The sequence below is a fragment of the Furipterus horrens genome, unplaced genomic scaffold, assembly GCF_987537825.1.
Source record: "Furipterus horrens unplaced genomic scaffold, mFurHor1.1.pri manual_scaffold_5, whole genome shotgun sequence".
In the NCBI taxonomy this organism is placed as follows: Eukaryota; Metazoa; Chordata; class Mammalia; order Chiroptera; family Furipteridae; genus Furipterus; species Furipterus horrens.
This window is the reverse complement of record NW_028327175.1, coordinates 83,341,625-83,358,375: the sequence shown is the minus strand read 5'-3', so window position 1 is coordinate 83,358,375 and position 16,751 is coordinate 83,341,625. Positions and strand designations below refer to the sequence as shown.

Below are 16,751 nucleotides of genomic sequence, written 5' to 3'. Positions count from 1 at the left end.
ACCTTTACGTGTCTCAGCGACGCTAACCATGCCAGCCCACACGTCCCGATCTGCGTCTAGGTAATGGACCCACTGAGTATTGACCTATGGGCTCGCTCCTTCTTCGTTGAGGGGCGGAACCTCGAGCATAAACTTCGGAGATCCGCCCCTGTACGTGGCGTGCACGCGTGGCGACGTGCAGCGCGAAAGGTTTTCTGCAGCGTGTGGCGCCCTCCGGCGGCAGCGGGGCGTCAGTGTGACAGCCGGATCTGAGCGCCTGCCATGGAGCAGCAGAGAGAGGCGCCAACACCTAGGGAGCGGTCGCCGACCTCCAGGTCTCAGACTCCTAAAGAGGCGGAGCAGCGGGAGAGTGGCGAAGCGGCGGTGGCTGCCCTGGGCGAGGAGGCCAACGGCGCCAGTGCTGAGGGGCTATGGGAGCTGCCAGTGGTGCCGACTGTGCGGAGGCCCGAGTGCAGCCGCTGCAGGTGACCGACGGGCGGGGCCTCAAGCTGGGGGAGGCGAGGCTGCAGCGCCCCCTTCTGGGAAGGCGGCTGCTGCGGCTCGGGCCCAGTGCAGCGCTGGCTCTGGCATCTTAGCTCTTAGGGTGACGGGCCCGTTGGTTGACTTTGCTGTCACTGTGAAATACTTGTCACAGTCCTCTAATAGGCAGCCATTTATCTAAGTTCGTTATTATTTAGCCTTACTTCCCACAAGACTCTGAGTGCGCTTATGTGACAGTCGTCTCACAAAAAATCCAACCAACCAACATTGAATTAGAGAATAGAGACAGTCAAGTGACTATAATAGTAATTAAGACTGTATTCAGAATTCTGGATTCACTCAGAAATATTTATCAAGCACCTACTATGTGCCAGACACTCTGCTAGGTCCTGGGAATGCAGGCATGATTAAATAGACGTGGTCTCTGCCCTCCTTGGGGCTCTTACAGTCTAATGAGACAATTTGTTAAACCGCCACCGACTAACATGATTGAATGCCCACAGTGTGCCCGCTTGTTTAAGTACTTCTCAGGATTACCCCACTGTGCTGGTGCACTAAACGATTGTAAGGATTGCTTTCCTTGTTTGAATTTTTGCTGTCCACATATACTTTTCTCTTTATTTCCTGGGTGTTCAGGATCACTTCCCTTGGTTCCTGAAGGTCTCCATCTATCTCCTATCTCCCTGCTGCCTTCACAATTTTAACTGTTAGTGGCTGTACTTCCTTACCTCTGGATCACTCTGCAATTTGTCATCAGATCCTACACTGTCCTGAAATGGCTTTCACTCAAGTCACCAGTAATCTCCGTGAGATGAAATCCAGCGGATCCTTTTCTGCTCACTTTTTACTAGACCTCTTGGCAGCGTCCTGCAGGTGAATACTTCCTTCTCAAAGCACTCTTTCTTTGTCTTCCCTTTGGTTTATCTGACTTCCCTGCCCTAGTTGCCTTTGCTTGTTCTACTCAAACTAAATGGTGGGCTTCTTCAGGTCTTGATTCTAGATGCTCTTCTCTTCTAACCCCACACCCTTCCCACAGGCGATCTTACCAGTTTTCATGGGCAAGTTATTACCTCTACCCCAATATCTCTAGCCCAGTGATTTTCAGTTTTTTAAAAATCTCATGACACACATAAACTAATTACTAAAATTCTGCGGCACACCAAAAATATATTATACTTTTTGGCAATCTGACAAAAAAAAATAGATATAATTTTGATTCACTCTCACTGGATGGCTATTGTTGTGTTGTCATTTTTTTTTTATTTGACATTCTAAGGGATGGCACACCGGTTGAAAATTGCTGCTCTAGCCATTAGCTTTCTTCTGAGTAGCAGGCCTATGCACTCCTTTAACCAGTGTTTATTGAGTGCTTTGCTAATCACTGGCAATATAGTGGAGTCTGTGTTCATTGGAGAGTTCAGTCTGTTGTTGGATACAGACAATAACCAATAAACAAGAAACCAAATATGTAGTTACAGTTTTTGAAAAAAAAAAACAAAACAAACAGCAATGAAGGAAAAGAATGGGTTGCTGTGATAGAAAATAGCAGGAGGGTATCAGGAAAGACCTCTGAGTAGGTAGCATTTACATTGAAATTAAAAGATGAGGGGGATCCAGCCAAGAGAAAAGGATTCCAAGAAGGGGTATAGGACAGACTGGTTGAAGGTCTGTACCACTTGAATACTCTGGACATTTTGACTTTTCCCCATGACTGGATTGTGAGACCTTAGATGAAGGGATCTTGAGTATAGGAACTTTTTATATTTTCTGAGTGTACTATGTATTGGGCTGACCAAAAAGTTTGTTTGGTTTTTTCTGTAAGATGGCTCTAGTAGCACTTAGCTCTCTTTAACTTCACTTGAAATGATTTTGTTAGATTGTATTGTGACAGCTGTCATATCAGTGTGCATTAAAAAAACCCAAACATCGAAACTGGTGAATTTTTGTGTAGCCATTTTAATATTGAAGATAAAAAAAAATAAGCAACATTTTTGACATATTATGATTTATTTCAAGAGTGGTAGAAACGCAACTGAAAAGCAAAAAAATATTTGTGTAGTATATGGTTAGGGTGCTGTGACTGATCAAATGTGTCAAAAGTGGTTTGCAAAGTTTCACGCTGGAGATTTCTTGCTGGATGATGCTCCATGGTCAGGTAGACCAGTTGAAGTTGATAGCAATCAAACTGAGACATTCATTGAGAACAATCAATGTTTACCACATGGGAGATAGCCGACATACTCAAAACATCCAAATTAATAAAGTTATTGGTAAACATGAAAATGTGCCGTTTATTTTACGGAAAAGAACTAAACAGACATTTTGGCCAACCCAATATAGTAGACACTCAAAAGAATTTTGAGGAGAATGAATAATTTGTTTCTAGAAGGGACTGTACATATGAACAAAAGGGGTATTGAATACTATTTATTTAAACAAGTTGTCTAAATGTGTTAGGAGATAACACTTAAAAATGCTGAAAGAAAAGGGTTTCAAATATAAATCCAGGGCTAAATTTTCATGTTAGCTTTATCATGTTGTTTTTAGTCTATTTAAAACTACTAATTGTAAGTGCTCTATATACTTTAAAAAATAAGTTTCCTGTGTTTAGCAAAGATTTATTATTTTTCTGATCTTCTCCCCCCGTTTAATAAACATTATTTTTTAGAGCAGTTTTAGATTTACAGCAAAATTGAAGTGGAAGATGCAGATTTCCCACATACCCACTGCTTTCCCTCATGCATAGTTTCCTCATTATCAGCATTTCCCATCAGAATGGCACTTTTATTACAGTTGATGAGATACATTGACACATCATAATCCCTCAAAGTCCATTATTGCCTTAGGGTTAATACTTGGTGTTGTACATATTTTAAATTTGGACAAATTTCCGATAATATATATCCACCAATATAGTATAATATCATACAAAGTATTTTCATGCCCTAAAAATCTTCTTTGCTCTGCATATTCATTCTTCACACCACTTAACCTGATCTGCTTTTTAAAAAATAAAAAATGACTTGCTGGAGTTTAGCTTGTTTCCAGTTACATGTAGTTAATATTTTAGGGTTATGCCAACCTTTCTGCATTTTGCTTTTTCCAGCTAAATTCTGTACATAATAAAAGCTCTTCTCTCTGTTGGTTTGCTATGCATTTTGTTTGTTTTAATTGTTTAGAATACAATTCTAGAAATATGGACACTATTTGGTCTTATCAATGAAGTATAAACTAACTGATGGCTCTTTATATTTTATCTCATTAGGTTGTTAGGGTTTTATTAGTTTCATGGGTGAATGTCTTTACCTTTATGCTTATAATAGTTTTAAAATCTAAAAAGCATCGGCCCTGGCCAGTGTGGCTCAGTTGGTAGGAGTGGAGTCTGTAACTGAAAGGTTCTGGGTTTGATTCCTGGTCAGGGAACATACCTAGGTTGTGGTTCCTGGTTCAGTCCCAGTCTGGGCGCTTAAGATCCTCAGTCTGGGAGGCAACCAATCGATGCTTCTATCTTGGATGGATGTTTCTCCCTCTCTAAAAAGTGGTGAAAAAAATGTCCTTGGGTGAGGATAAAAATAAAATAAAATAAAATCTAAAAAGCATTCTTATATTTGAATGATCACTTAGTTGGAATTATATGGCCATTTATTTCTAACAGTATTCATTTCTCTAAACATATTACTATAATTGTTACAGCCTAGAGAGTTTAAAACATTGCTTTTGTTCAGGAAGTTCAAAGTTATTTTAACTTCTCAGCAAAATCATGCTCTTTAGAAATACAACATATCTTAAACATTAATGAAGTAATCTTTAAAAGATCCCAGATTACTTTGTGATTGTAAGATGCAGCTTTTCTAAAAAGTATGCTCGTGTTAGAGGGAACAGCATGTGCAGTGGTGCAGTGTGTAGAGAATAACGGGTTTGGAGAGGTCGGCAGAAATGAGATGAGAGACAAGGCTGCAGAGGTTAGTGGTGGTTGCACCAGGAAGGGCCAGCGAGGCTTTGTTAGGTGGTTTGATCCTAATGCACTGGAACCCATCAAACCAGTTACTGAAATATTTTTATATTGGAGGGGGATGACAAGTTTGACTTATATAGATGGCTTTTTGCTATTATAATTTATACCGTATTTTATTAAAAATGCAAACTGGTAGGTGATACAGTGGGGAAAGGCTTGACTAGGAAGAGCTAGGGCCTCATTCCAGTAGAGATGCTAGACATCTTAATTATACTTTCTTCTGTGGATATTGCTATGGGCCTGAGGACAAGATATAGTAGCCACTTGCAAAATTTTGGACATTAAAATAATGGAATAATATCTAAATACAGAATTTCTTTTATCTCTCTGAAGGAGGGAGAGCACACACACACTGACACAGCTAGACCTTGAGATAAAATTTTTCTCTCTCCAGTGTTTTCTTCCCCAAAAGTAGAAAGTTGTAAGGATTCTAATAAACTGCACTGGTGTATTTAGCACCCATTTATTAATCACTGACCATCTGCAGCTTACCTACCAGGCCTATATATTTTATTTATGATATTTCTTACAACAACATTTTAGAGTTGATATTGTTAAATGACAAGGAGGTGGAGGTAATAAATGAGTAGCAGAATTGGGTCTCCGGCTCCAGTGCACTTGGTTCCCAGCTCATGCAAGCACTTGACCTTGCCCCACACTTCATGCTTGCTGCAGAAGACAGGATTGTCTTTGCAGTGTAGTTGTAGTCACCAGTCAAGTGGAGCCAGAGTCTGCAGGAATATCTCTAATTTTTGTACTTTTTAAGATGAAGTATGTTTACTTCAAGCTTAGACAAGTTGCCTGAACTTCAGTATTCTCTAGCTCTTCTTTTAAAAGAATTGAGATATAATTGAAGTATAACATATGTAAGTTTAAGGCTTATAATGTGTTGATTTGATACATTTATATATTGCAATATGATTACCATTGGGAGTGTTAGCTATCTTCACATAATTACCAATCCTTTTTTTGAGGTGAGATTTAAGATCTTGTCTCTTAGCAATTTGGAAGCATGTAATACAGTATTGACTTTAAATCACTATCATAATTCATTTTCTAGTCTTAAGTTTGTATTTTTTAACAACATCTAGCTCCTTTATTCCACATCTTAACCTTTTCCTTATTCTTTAAGGCTTGGATATTATGGAATAAAAAGTGATTGGGATAAAATCATGAGGGAAGGAGGGAAGTCTGTGGGTATTTAGGAAGAATGCAGGAACCACAAACCAGCAGCCCACAGATGTTTTGAACTGTATTTTATCAGTTTTTAATTTAGTTTCTAACAGTTAAAAATCAAGATATTTTATATAAAAATCCAGATATCTGGCTAATATGAGAATGGGGATATCTAGGAGCTCAAGGATCAATTTCTGAGCAGTAGTTGGGTCAGCTGTGTATTGGCTCTACCCTTAGATTGGGTCTGATTTAGCTCCCAGTCATTCCTGTTTAATCCATCTATGGTTCACTTCCTGTCCCTTGTAGGCATTTATTTTTTATTCTGGGTGTCATTGTGGCTAGTCTGCCTGTTTGGTAGGTAAAAGTGAAAAGTGGTAATTCCCAAGGCAGTTTCTAATAATTAAGGTTAATTGTTATCAATATTTAGAATTAGAAAACAAATTGTTTTGGTAAATTTAAAATCAACTAGGTTATTGATCATAATTTTTAGGGTAAAACTTAGATAATCTGCAAATTTAATTCTTTGTCCATTTAAAAATATTGTATTCCAAAGGAAGAATGATTAAGTTAATTTGTTCTTTTCTGTTAGTATAGAAAGTATGCTTATTCTTTGAAGTAGTTCATTTGTAATATTTATGGAAAGCAAACTGATTTACAGATTGCTTTACAAACTAATCATATGTTCAAAGTTGAGCAAGGATGTTGTTACAGAAACAGGGGAGTCCGGAAAACAAACCCCAGAGTTTGCGGCTGGGAGATAGGCAGCAGGAAGCACCTTTCAGGATGCCCTTGCATGCCTGGAGCTAGTGGCTGGATACATTGTTGCAAAGATCCGCTTTACTTCTAAGACTCAGGAAGATGGGAGGGGTCTTGGACTGTGGGCTGGTAGGGAAGAAGCAGACAGACAGAGCCTAGGTAGGGTTCTGTGAATGGTCAGAACTGTTTGCAACACCCACTGCGTGAGAGGACGCAGGGAGAGAGAGGAAGCAGGGAGGAAGAGAGAAGCAGCTGTGGACGTTTCGGGCTGGCTCTGGCTCTAGGAGACTCTCTCTCTCAGGCTCTCTCTCTCTGGCCCTCACGCCCTCACTCTCTGGCTCTTGTGGGCTCCCTCCATCTGGCTTGGAGAAGGGATCTCCAGGCTGCTTTAAGGAGAGGCTCTTGCCAGACTGCTTTGAGAAGGAGAGGAGATCCATGTGGTTTGCAGGAAGAAGGCAGTTTCCAAGGAGGCTGAGAATCCAGGCGGTCCTGCACTGAGAGCTGGAGGGCACCACAGCACAGAAAGGACCTCCCCAATCAGAACTGAGTGATTGGCAGCTACTGGTAAAGCTGAACTGTGCCTAGGAAGTAGGGAAACGGTGCTTCTGACTTTCCTAAGACTGGGCAGGTCTGGGAGGGGGAGGCAGGACTTTGTGTAAATAAACAATTCTTTTTCTTTTCACCAAACTCTGGTATTCAGAGTTATAATTCTGGCGGCAGGCAATCAGGCCCCTAACTAAACAGCCCGTGGGTTCTGTTTCAATTGAAGCAGCCCAAGGGTTCTGTTACAGTGATATATGTCAAAAGGGAATTTTTTTCTTAAATTTAATTAAGTCTCCAAAGAAGGGTGACCAATTTTAAAAATCACTTTAGAGTTTTCTAAGTGTTTGACATATTTTCCCCAAGAAAAATAAAAATTATGTCATTACTCTCTGATAGAAGTTTTCTTCAAGGAACATCAAAGCACATTAATTCTTTAAAGTACAGTTGCCAGAAATTAATAATTTATAGTTATGTGAGTTGCTAATGTAGTGAGAAAACGTTCAGAAATTGTATAGTCTAAAACTTGACATTACTTAAAGAATTCACAGCTTACAAAGTGCTTTTACATCTACATTTTTATTCAATATGTAAGACAACTTTGTGATCTAAATTGTTATTTCCTTTTGTAGACTTTCAAGGTCAGGTGACTAGTAAGAGGTACAGCTGCTGTAGCTTTCATATTTTTATTAGTTCACCGCATATAAATGAATTATACTGAAATTAATAGTATGATTGCTTTTGTTTTCCTTTTGCATATAATAAATATTTTGAGTGAAGTGTTTATAATCCATGGATCCTTTTTATTTTCCTTTGTCCTTGGCTACTTTTAATTATTTTGGGATAAGCAGTCGTAACTATTGTCTTTTTTTAAGATAGAGCTTTTATCTCCTGAATCCTCTACCTGCTTATGGTCAGCTTTTCATTTGTACTAGTGACTTCTCACTTTTCAGTTAGAAAGGCAAATTTGTCAGAGGGGAGGATGGATGGGGAGCTGGCTGAAAAAGGTGAAGGGATTAAAAAGTACAAAATGGTAGTTACAGAAAAGTCACAGAGAATAGATTATAGCATAAGAAATAGAGCCAGTGATATCATGATAACTGTGTATGAGGAGGCCAGGTAGATACCGGAAATATTAGGGGGACCATTTTCTGAAGTACATGATTTTCTAATCACTGTGCTGTACACCTGAAGCTAATACAGAATAAGATTGAAAGTAACGTGTAATTAGAAGAGAAAATAATATAAAAAGATATTGCTGATGGGAGTTTTTTCCTTCTGTTGAGTTTTTGTTTGTTTGCTTATTTTTGATTATTTTCTTTATTCGAAGCCTAGTGGAAAGATTGTGGGGAAAGAGGGAGCAGTGAAGTGAATGAAGTAAGTAGAAGTATTCCATGAGTACTCAAGTCAAAAAGGTATGGAAATGAGTCTCCTTGCAAAGGGTTAGAGGGATTGGCCAGCTAGAAATGTGTCTGATCTGTTTGTGGACATGTTATTTGTCAGGCTAGTCTTTTAAAAAAAATATTGTGTTAACATATACATAACATAATATTTATTGTTTTAACCATTTATAAGTATGCAGTTCAGTGGTATTAAATACATTCATAATTTTTTGTGATCATCACTACTATCTATACCCAAAACTTCTAAAACATTCCCAGCATAAACTCTGTACCCATCAAATAATAATTTCCCATCACCCCCACCCCCAGCACTTGGTAACTTCTGCTTCCTGTTTCTATAAATTTGTTTATTCTAATACTTCATGTAATCAATCCATACAATATTTGTCTTTCTGTGTCTGTAATTTTATGTAGAATGTTTTCAGGGTCTGTACATGTTGTAGCATGTATAAAAATTTCATTCCTTTTAATGGCTGAATTGCATGTGTATATCACTTTTGTTTATTCATTATCCATTCATTCACACTTAGAGTGGACTTGCTGGGTTATATGGTAGTTCTGTATTTAACTTTTTCCAGAATTGCCAAACTGTTTTACATAGAAGCTTCAGCCATTTTGCATTTTCATCAGCAATGCACAAGTGTGTTAATTTCTCCACAGAATTATTGGCAGACAGTTAATAAACAGGGCAAATATATGACCATTAACGTATTGTACTTGAAATTGCATTTTTAAAGCAAACCCCCAAACAGAAATAATCACTGAAAAAATACAGTGATTACCATTGCTGTAGTGAATCATGAATTTTTTAAAATTGAGGGATAATTGACATATACTCTTATCTTAGTTTCAGATGTACAATATAACGATTTGATATTTGAATACATTGCAAAATGATCACAATAGGTCTAGTGGACATTCTTCACATTACAATAGCTAAAGTTTTTTTTTCTTGTGATGACAAATTTTAAGATCTACTCTCATCAACTTTCAAATATGCAATACAGCACAGTATTATTAACTATAGTCATCCTGCTGTACATTACATAACCATAACTTATTTATTATGTAACTGGAATTTTGTACCTTTGACCTCCTTCACCCCTTTCTCCTGTCTCCCAATCCCCAACAAAGTATGAATTCTTTGAGAGGATAACCTGATGTAATGTATGCAGATTACACAATGGTAGTGATGACTCCATTATTATTATTACTGGGAATGGAGAATTTGGTAATTGGGTACTAATTGATTTAATTTATAAGTAACTTTAGACTTAATGAAAGGTTATAAAAATAGTACCAAAGTTTCCATATACTCTTCACCCAATAACCCAATATGTTATTATACATAATGATAGTACTATCATGAACTGTAAAGGATCTGAGGTTTTATCTTATTTGTATTGCAGGTGGACACATTAGCCTGCTGCAGTTTCATGGATGCTGGCAAATGACATGAGATTCCCTTGCTCTCCTCTCCTATCCCAAGTCCTGCAGGGGTTTCACAGAGGAGTTTAGGTGGACGCTGTGCATCCAGTGGTTTTACATCTTGGCTAAAGAACCCTGAGTTTAGGGTTCCCGAATATTTTATAATGGTTTCAAGCAAAACTGCCCTTTGCTCCAATTGGAAGACTTATCTCTTTCTTCAAAGGCAGTTCACCATATAAACATCTCTGAAAACATAGTTGAGAACAAAAGCATAGCTAGTGCCTCTTTCATAAGACATACAGAAATGTAAGACCTATGGAGAATTATCTCCCAGTGAGTTCTCTTATCTAAAGTAAGAAATGAACACTGATACAACCCTATCCACCAGTTTTCCTACTAATGTCCTTTTACTCTGGACCGGGATCTAACCTGTGTTGCATTAATTGTCGTATCTTTTTAGTCTCCTCTAGTGTGTCATGGCTCCTCAGGCTTTTCTTGTTTCTCATGGCCTTGGTACTTTTGAAGAATACCAATCAGTTATTTTTATAGAGTCTCTCAGTTTGGGTTTGACTCATATTTTCTCCGTGATTAGAATGAGGCTATACATTTTGGGCAGAAATAACTACAGTGTGATGTGTTTTTGTTAGCACAAGGTGCATAATGTTGCTGTGCTTTGAGGAGATTAACTAATCACTTGGTGAAGGTGGTGTCTGCTGAGTTTTTCCACTATAAAGTAATTCTTTTCTCCTTTGCAATTAATATCTTGGGGGGGATATTTTGAGACTATTCAAATATCTTGATTTTCCTCAAATTTCTGCCTGCTAATTTTCACATCCATCTGCAGATCTTGCCTGTAACAGTTATTATTGTGGTGTTCTAATGATGGTTTTCTATTTATATTATTAATTTTACATTTATTGATTGGATTTTTCTATATGGAAAACTATTTTTCCTGTTTATTCAATATATTTATGTCTGTAAGGAATTATGGACATTTATTTCATTCTCTGGGTTATAATTCAATAATGTTGTTATTTATTTTGTTGCTCAGATTATTCTTTTGGGCCACTGGGAGCTCTTTCAGGCTGGCTCCTGAACTCTTTCGACAAGCTTACCTTTTCTCAAAAACTTACTTTTGGCACCCTAAGATGGTCCGGCCACCTTGTATTTTTCCCTATCCCAGATCTGGAACCCACCACTTTTCCAGGAAGACCTGGTTCATTGGAGAATGATATTAGAAACTAAGATCTGGGCTCTAGGTTTGTCTATTATTACTGAATGTCCATCTTAAAAATGGACAGAGCTATGATATCTATGTATATATACTGACCCATGCATAATTCCCACTATATATACATATATATCATGAATTCATCAAATACCACAGGATTCATTCTGACCTTTCTTCTTTCTCTATTTGCAACTTCTTCCTTTGACAGTGCGAAACCTGGCTTTCAATATCTATGGCATTATCAATAGCATATACCATATTGCATTATCTATAGCATATATGGCATATGTACATCATATTATTTACTCAATCCAAGTACATGTATAAATGACTCATGGACATAAACAACGGTGGGGGGGTATATGACTGTAGGAGAAGGGGTGGGCTGGATCCAGGGGAACAATGGGGGAAAAATGGGACAACTGTAATTGAAAAACAACAAAAAAAATTAAAAAAAATTTAAAAAAAAGAATAGACAAATGAAAATATTGTCTATGCCCTGGCTGGTGTGGCTCAGTGGGTTGGAGTGTCATCCTATAACCAAAAGGTTGCGGCTTCAGTTCCCAGACAGGGCACATGCCTGGGTTATAGATTCAATCCCTGGTTTGGACGCGTATGATCCCCAGACCAGACATATATGTGAGGCAACTAATCAATGCTTTTCTCTCACATTGATGTTTCTCTCTCTTCCTCTCGCTCTAAAAAGGCAATGAAAAAAAATGTTCTTGGGTAAGGATAAAATAAAAGTAAAATAAAAAAATAAAAAATTTGCTAGTAACATGGTCCCTTCATTATATACTATTCTTTGTAAAATATTTCTACTGAGGGGATACCTGGTCCTTGGGACCACTTTACCCTTTGACTTCTTGATTGTCAGGATGGACAGTTCCGCTGTTCTCTTTAGTTGACTAGTGGATAAGGAGCATATAATTCTGCTACACATGGCCTGGAAGTGCACTTTGATAAATCATGTGGAAAGTCTATTCATTCAGTCATTATTTATTTAATAGCCAATATCCAATAAGTATCCAATTTGGGTTATAGAAAAATAAGCAAGAAATTGTTTTCTCTAGAATTTAAAGTGAACTGAGTGTGAGAGAAAACATACCTAAATAACTAGTATTTAAGATAAATTATGAAAATATGAAATAGGAGTTTTAAGAGGAAAGAGTGATTAACTTAATCTGCTATTAATAAAGATATTTGCTATATTTATACTCATATAGAAGAGGAGAAGGTAAATAATAGGGTAACTATATAGGTGATTACTTTATGATAAGCTCTTCAGTCGTTGATCTGTCACTTTTACAATGACACTAGGGACTTTATTTAGCTACTATTTATAGTCATCTTTCTGTATGCAAGGCTTTTTCCCCCCTAAGCATATGGTTCCTCTGAAGCCTTCTTTAATTGTAATAACTTTAAGATTTTTTAAAATTATAGATCCCATAGAAGGGACAAGCGTACCTCTAGGCCAATGAATTCTAAATTATTTTGATTATATACCATAGTTGATTATTTAAAAAAGGATAAAATTCTAATAGGTATATTACATATTTATCTGTGATTATATACATTTCTTATATATTAATGTGTGATGTGCCTCATAAAACATACACAAAAATAAATCTAAAAAAGGAAGCCATAATATGAAATAAACTCTTTAAAAATGTCTTGCCCTGGCTGATGTGGCTCAGTTGGTTGGAGTATTATCCTATAATCAAAAGGTTGCAGGTTCAATTCCCAGTCAGGACACATACCTAGGTTCCGGGTTTAATCCCTATCTGGGCCTATATGAGAGGCAATCAAGTGATGTTTCTCTCTCAGATCAATGTTTCTCTCTCTTTTACTCTCTCTCTAGAAGCAATGAAAAAAAAACATGTCCTTGAGTGACAATAAAAAAATATATTTTCTTAATTGTGATGGAGTCATACAATCATTATCCATTATTTTGAGGTATTAATATATCACTATACTGAGGTTCATAGTTAATCATAGTGAAATGTGAATCTACAGTGCAATTAATCTTTATAAGTTCTATTTTAAAAAGTTATTGTCATATGTGATTAGATTTTTAAATTCTAATGCAAGTTTGAACTAGGATTAAGAAAGAAACAGTTCTGTCATGTACTTGTTCATTGTGATTGTGTAATTAGACTTTCCTCAATATAGATTCTTCATGGTATGTACAGTTTCTTTGCAAGTGCCATTGTTAACACTCCGTGTTATGGAACTTCTCCTTTCCTATCAGGATTCCACATATCCTTATTATCATCTAATATACCAACCCAGGAAGGGGGTGTTAATATTTTCTTTTGCACCCCATTGTGTCATTTTACTTAACCCACTTTTGAGAGCACTGCTTTAGTCATGCCTTCTGGGGCAGGTCTCTAAAGGTCTCACTGAAGATATTTATTCCCTTCATAGAGTTGCTTCCTTTCCTATAACATGATTTTAGTTCTAAGTTTACTCTTCCTCTACTCCTGAAGGCAGTTTATAAAATAAAATAATATAGTGAGAAAACAGTTTGGGGCGGGTTTGAGAATATTATTTTTATATGTATTTGAAGCAATCAGACATAGTAGAAGTTACCTATTTTTCTTTCTTTATGAGGTAAAACTTTACTGTAATATATTAAGAAGAGCTGTGTCTTTTTTATTTTTTATTATTATTTTTTAAATTGGGATGACATTGGTTAATACAATTATATAGGTTTTAATGTACAATTCTACAATACTTCTGGTTACTGCATTGTGTTCCCACCATGCAAGTGAAATCTTCTATCACCATGTATTTTACCCCCTTTATACTTTACTATCCCCCAATTCCTCTTCCTTCTGGAAACCATCAAACTGTTATCTGTGTCTATGAGTTTGTGTTTGTTTGTTTTTCTTGTTCATTTGATGCTTTCAGTTTTATATCTCACATACGTGTGAAATCAAATGGTTCTTGTCTTTTTTTGTCTGACTTATTGCATTTAACATGATACTCTGAAGATCCATCGATGTTGCTGCAAATGGCAGTATTTTATCTTTCTTATGACTAATATTCCATAGTATATATGTACTACATCTTTATCCAATCATCTTTTGAAAGCCATTTTGATTGTTTTATTTTGGTCACCATGAATAATGCTGCAATGAATGTAGGAATACATATACCTTTGCAAATAACTGTCCATTTTTTTTATAGATACCCAGAAGAGGGGTCATATGGTAACTCTATTCCTAACTTTTTGAGAAACTTTCATATTCTTTTTTTCTTTTTCTTTTTTAATTGGTTATATTGAATATAGTTTCAGAAATGTAAAAACTTGTTTGTTATAGAGATTAAGTTTCTTTAAAATGACAGTAGAGGGCACTGTAGTATCTAGTTTTTCTAAGCTTGTTTAAAAATTACCAAGTTCTTGGCATTTTTATGTGTAATCGTGTGTCTCTATTCAGCTTATTGAAGGCATGAAACTTTGTTCTTTGCTTTTTCACTCTGTTGGGACTATAAAAATTTTGCTGAGTATTTGGAAATGAGGTGCACTATTTTTCTGTGTTCGACATTTGCTTTCTTTTTTTAGTGGGTAAAAGAAATCAGTTAAAAATAGTAATTCTTACAAATCTATTCACTAAGCTTTACAGTTTGCGTATGTGAGATTTTTTTTCTTTTGTTAAAAGACGTTTAAAATATGTTTATTGATTTTAGAGAGAGAGGAAGGGCCGGGAGAGAGAGAGAGACAGACAGACAGACAGGCATGTGAGAGAGACATGTGAGGGAGAAACTCTGTTGGTTGCCTCCCATACATGCCCTGACTGGAGAGTGAACCTGCAACCTAGCTATGTGCTCTGACTAGGAGGAATTGAACCCCAACCTTTTGGTGTACGAGATGATGTTCTAACAACTGAGCCATACTAGCAATGGTGTGAGATTTTCTTGATTAAAACTAGTGTTATGAGAAAAATAGTTCTCAGTGAATATTATGTAAGAAATTTAATTAAATTTTCGAAAAATGTTTCTATAGGTTCCAGCATTCCTAGTTCTATGCCAGCTATTTTTGCCTACAGGCTGTGAGAGATAGCATGCCCAGAGTGACAGATTACCCTTGTGTTACAACATTCACTCGGAAGCCAGTGTATTTTAGTCTGACAGGAATCCTACATATTTATTCCTATAACCCTTAGTGAGAAAGGAAAAAAAGCTTATTTTATAAAATTTCCTCAAGGACATTATTTGAAAATTTTATTTATATTTTAAGAATATAATTTACATTAATTGGGTTGTATATATTTTAAGGAAGATAACCCACAATGATGGAAAACAGTATTTATAATACATTTCCAATTCATTATACATGTGGAAGAGGGAAAAGCCTCAGCTCTTACTTTGGTCACTCTATTATACATTAGCTGAAAAATAATAGACAAATGATTACAATTTTATAATATTTGCCTACAGTTCATTCAGTAGTTATTCCTCAGAACTTTCTTGGTGCTTTATTACTACTTTTATGAAGGAGGAAGTTGGAAGACCTGTGATGTGCTCAAGTTCATATAGCAAGACAATGACATTGTTGGTGACATCTTAGTAAGTTATTCCCCAAGCCTACACCCAGATTTTCTCTTAGATGTGTACAAATTCTAGAAGTAGTTTGATTTTTTAAAAAATGAATGTTCATTATTTATAAATAATGTTTTGATATGTAGTTTTCTTTTCTTTCTTTTTTTTTTTTTTTTGCTCTGTCAACCATAACAGTTCAAAGGAAGGAAGGAATTTTCTGGCACATCGAAAACAAATAAGCTCCATGAGAGTAGGGATCTTTGTTTTGTTGTCCCAGGTGCCTAATATCTGGCACATAGTTAGGTGTACAGTAACTGTTTGAATAAAGAACTGCTGAATTTATAAATTATTTAATTTATTACCAATTTGAAGTATTTAAATCTTTAGGAGTTAAGTTCGAATGTAGGAAGAATTTTTGTTCTTTGGGAAAAGATTTTAGAATGAGGAGAGCAGTTACTGTCCACTTATCCACTAGTTTGTTAAGAGATGGTTTAACATTTGGACGTCTAATCATGAGCACGGTGTATGCAGACTACTGTGGGAAAGGGAAGTATGAGGAAAGTATAAACAAACAAGCACAAGTTCATATTGTAAAGTAACTTTCTAAATATAAAATCGATCAATTGTAATGCAAAATGTTTTAAAGAACTATAGTTAGTTTGAGGTAAACGTAATTCGACTTAGATTAATAAATGAGACATGCGTTAAAATAAATAGGCAGTGATGTTTTATGAGCATATCAAAGCATAAACCAAACAATTAGTTTTAGCTTAAATCACAGTTACAGTGTTTACACATAAAGTACTTAGCTGTTTTTTTTTTTATTAGTATATATTTTCACCTTTTATGCTATCACTTACTAGAGTGGTCACAAATTATAACAAAAGAAGACCTGAGACTCTAAATTTCATTTCTAATAGAAACTGCTTAAGTATTAGAGAAATAGTGAAGGAGAGATCAATATTGATATGTAAGAAAAGGAAGGGATAAGATAAGAAATTATGTAGGAAGAGAAGGCATTCAGGTATTCCTTAATGTATTCAGCTGTGTTTATTGATAGCTTACTATGCCAGAGGCTGGGATATAAAAGTGAAAAAAGTAGGCCAAGTTTTTGTCCTTATGTAGCTTACATGTTGCAGGCAGGAAACCCACCTTGAGATAACATAATGTCAAATTG

General features: G+C 36.2%; 1 protein-coding gene across 1 annotated transcript in view; it reads left to right on the top strand.

Moving 5' to 3' along the window:
* Positions 1 to 235: 235 nt before the first annotated feature.
* DTWD2 (DTW motif tRNA-uridine aminocarboxypropyltransferase 2) overlaps positions 236 to 16,751 on the top strand; it is an 84,271-nt gene continuing 67,755 nt past the window's right edge. Inside the window, exon 1 of the mRNA XM_090279037.1 lies at positions 236 to 464. Within this exon, the coding sequence (XP_090135163.1) occupies positions 262 to 464 (203 nt within the window). The 5' untranslated portion in view covers positions 236 to 261. The remainder of the gene's footprint in view (positions 465 to 16,751) is intronic.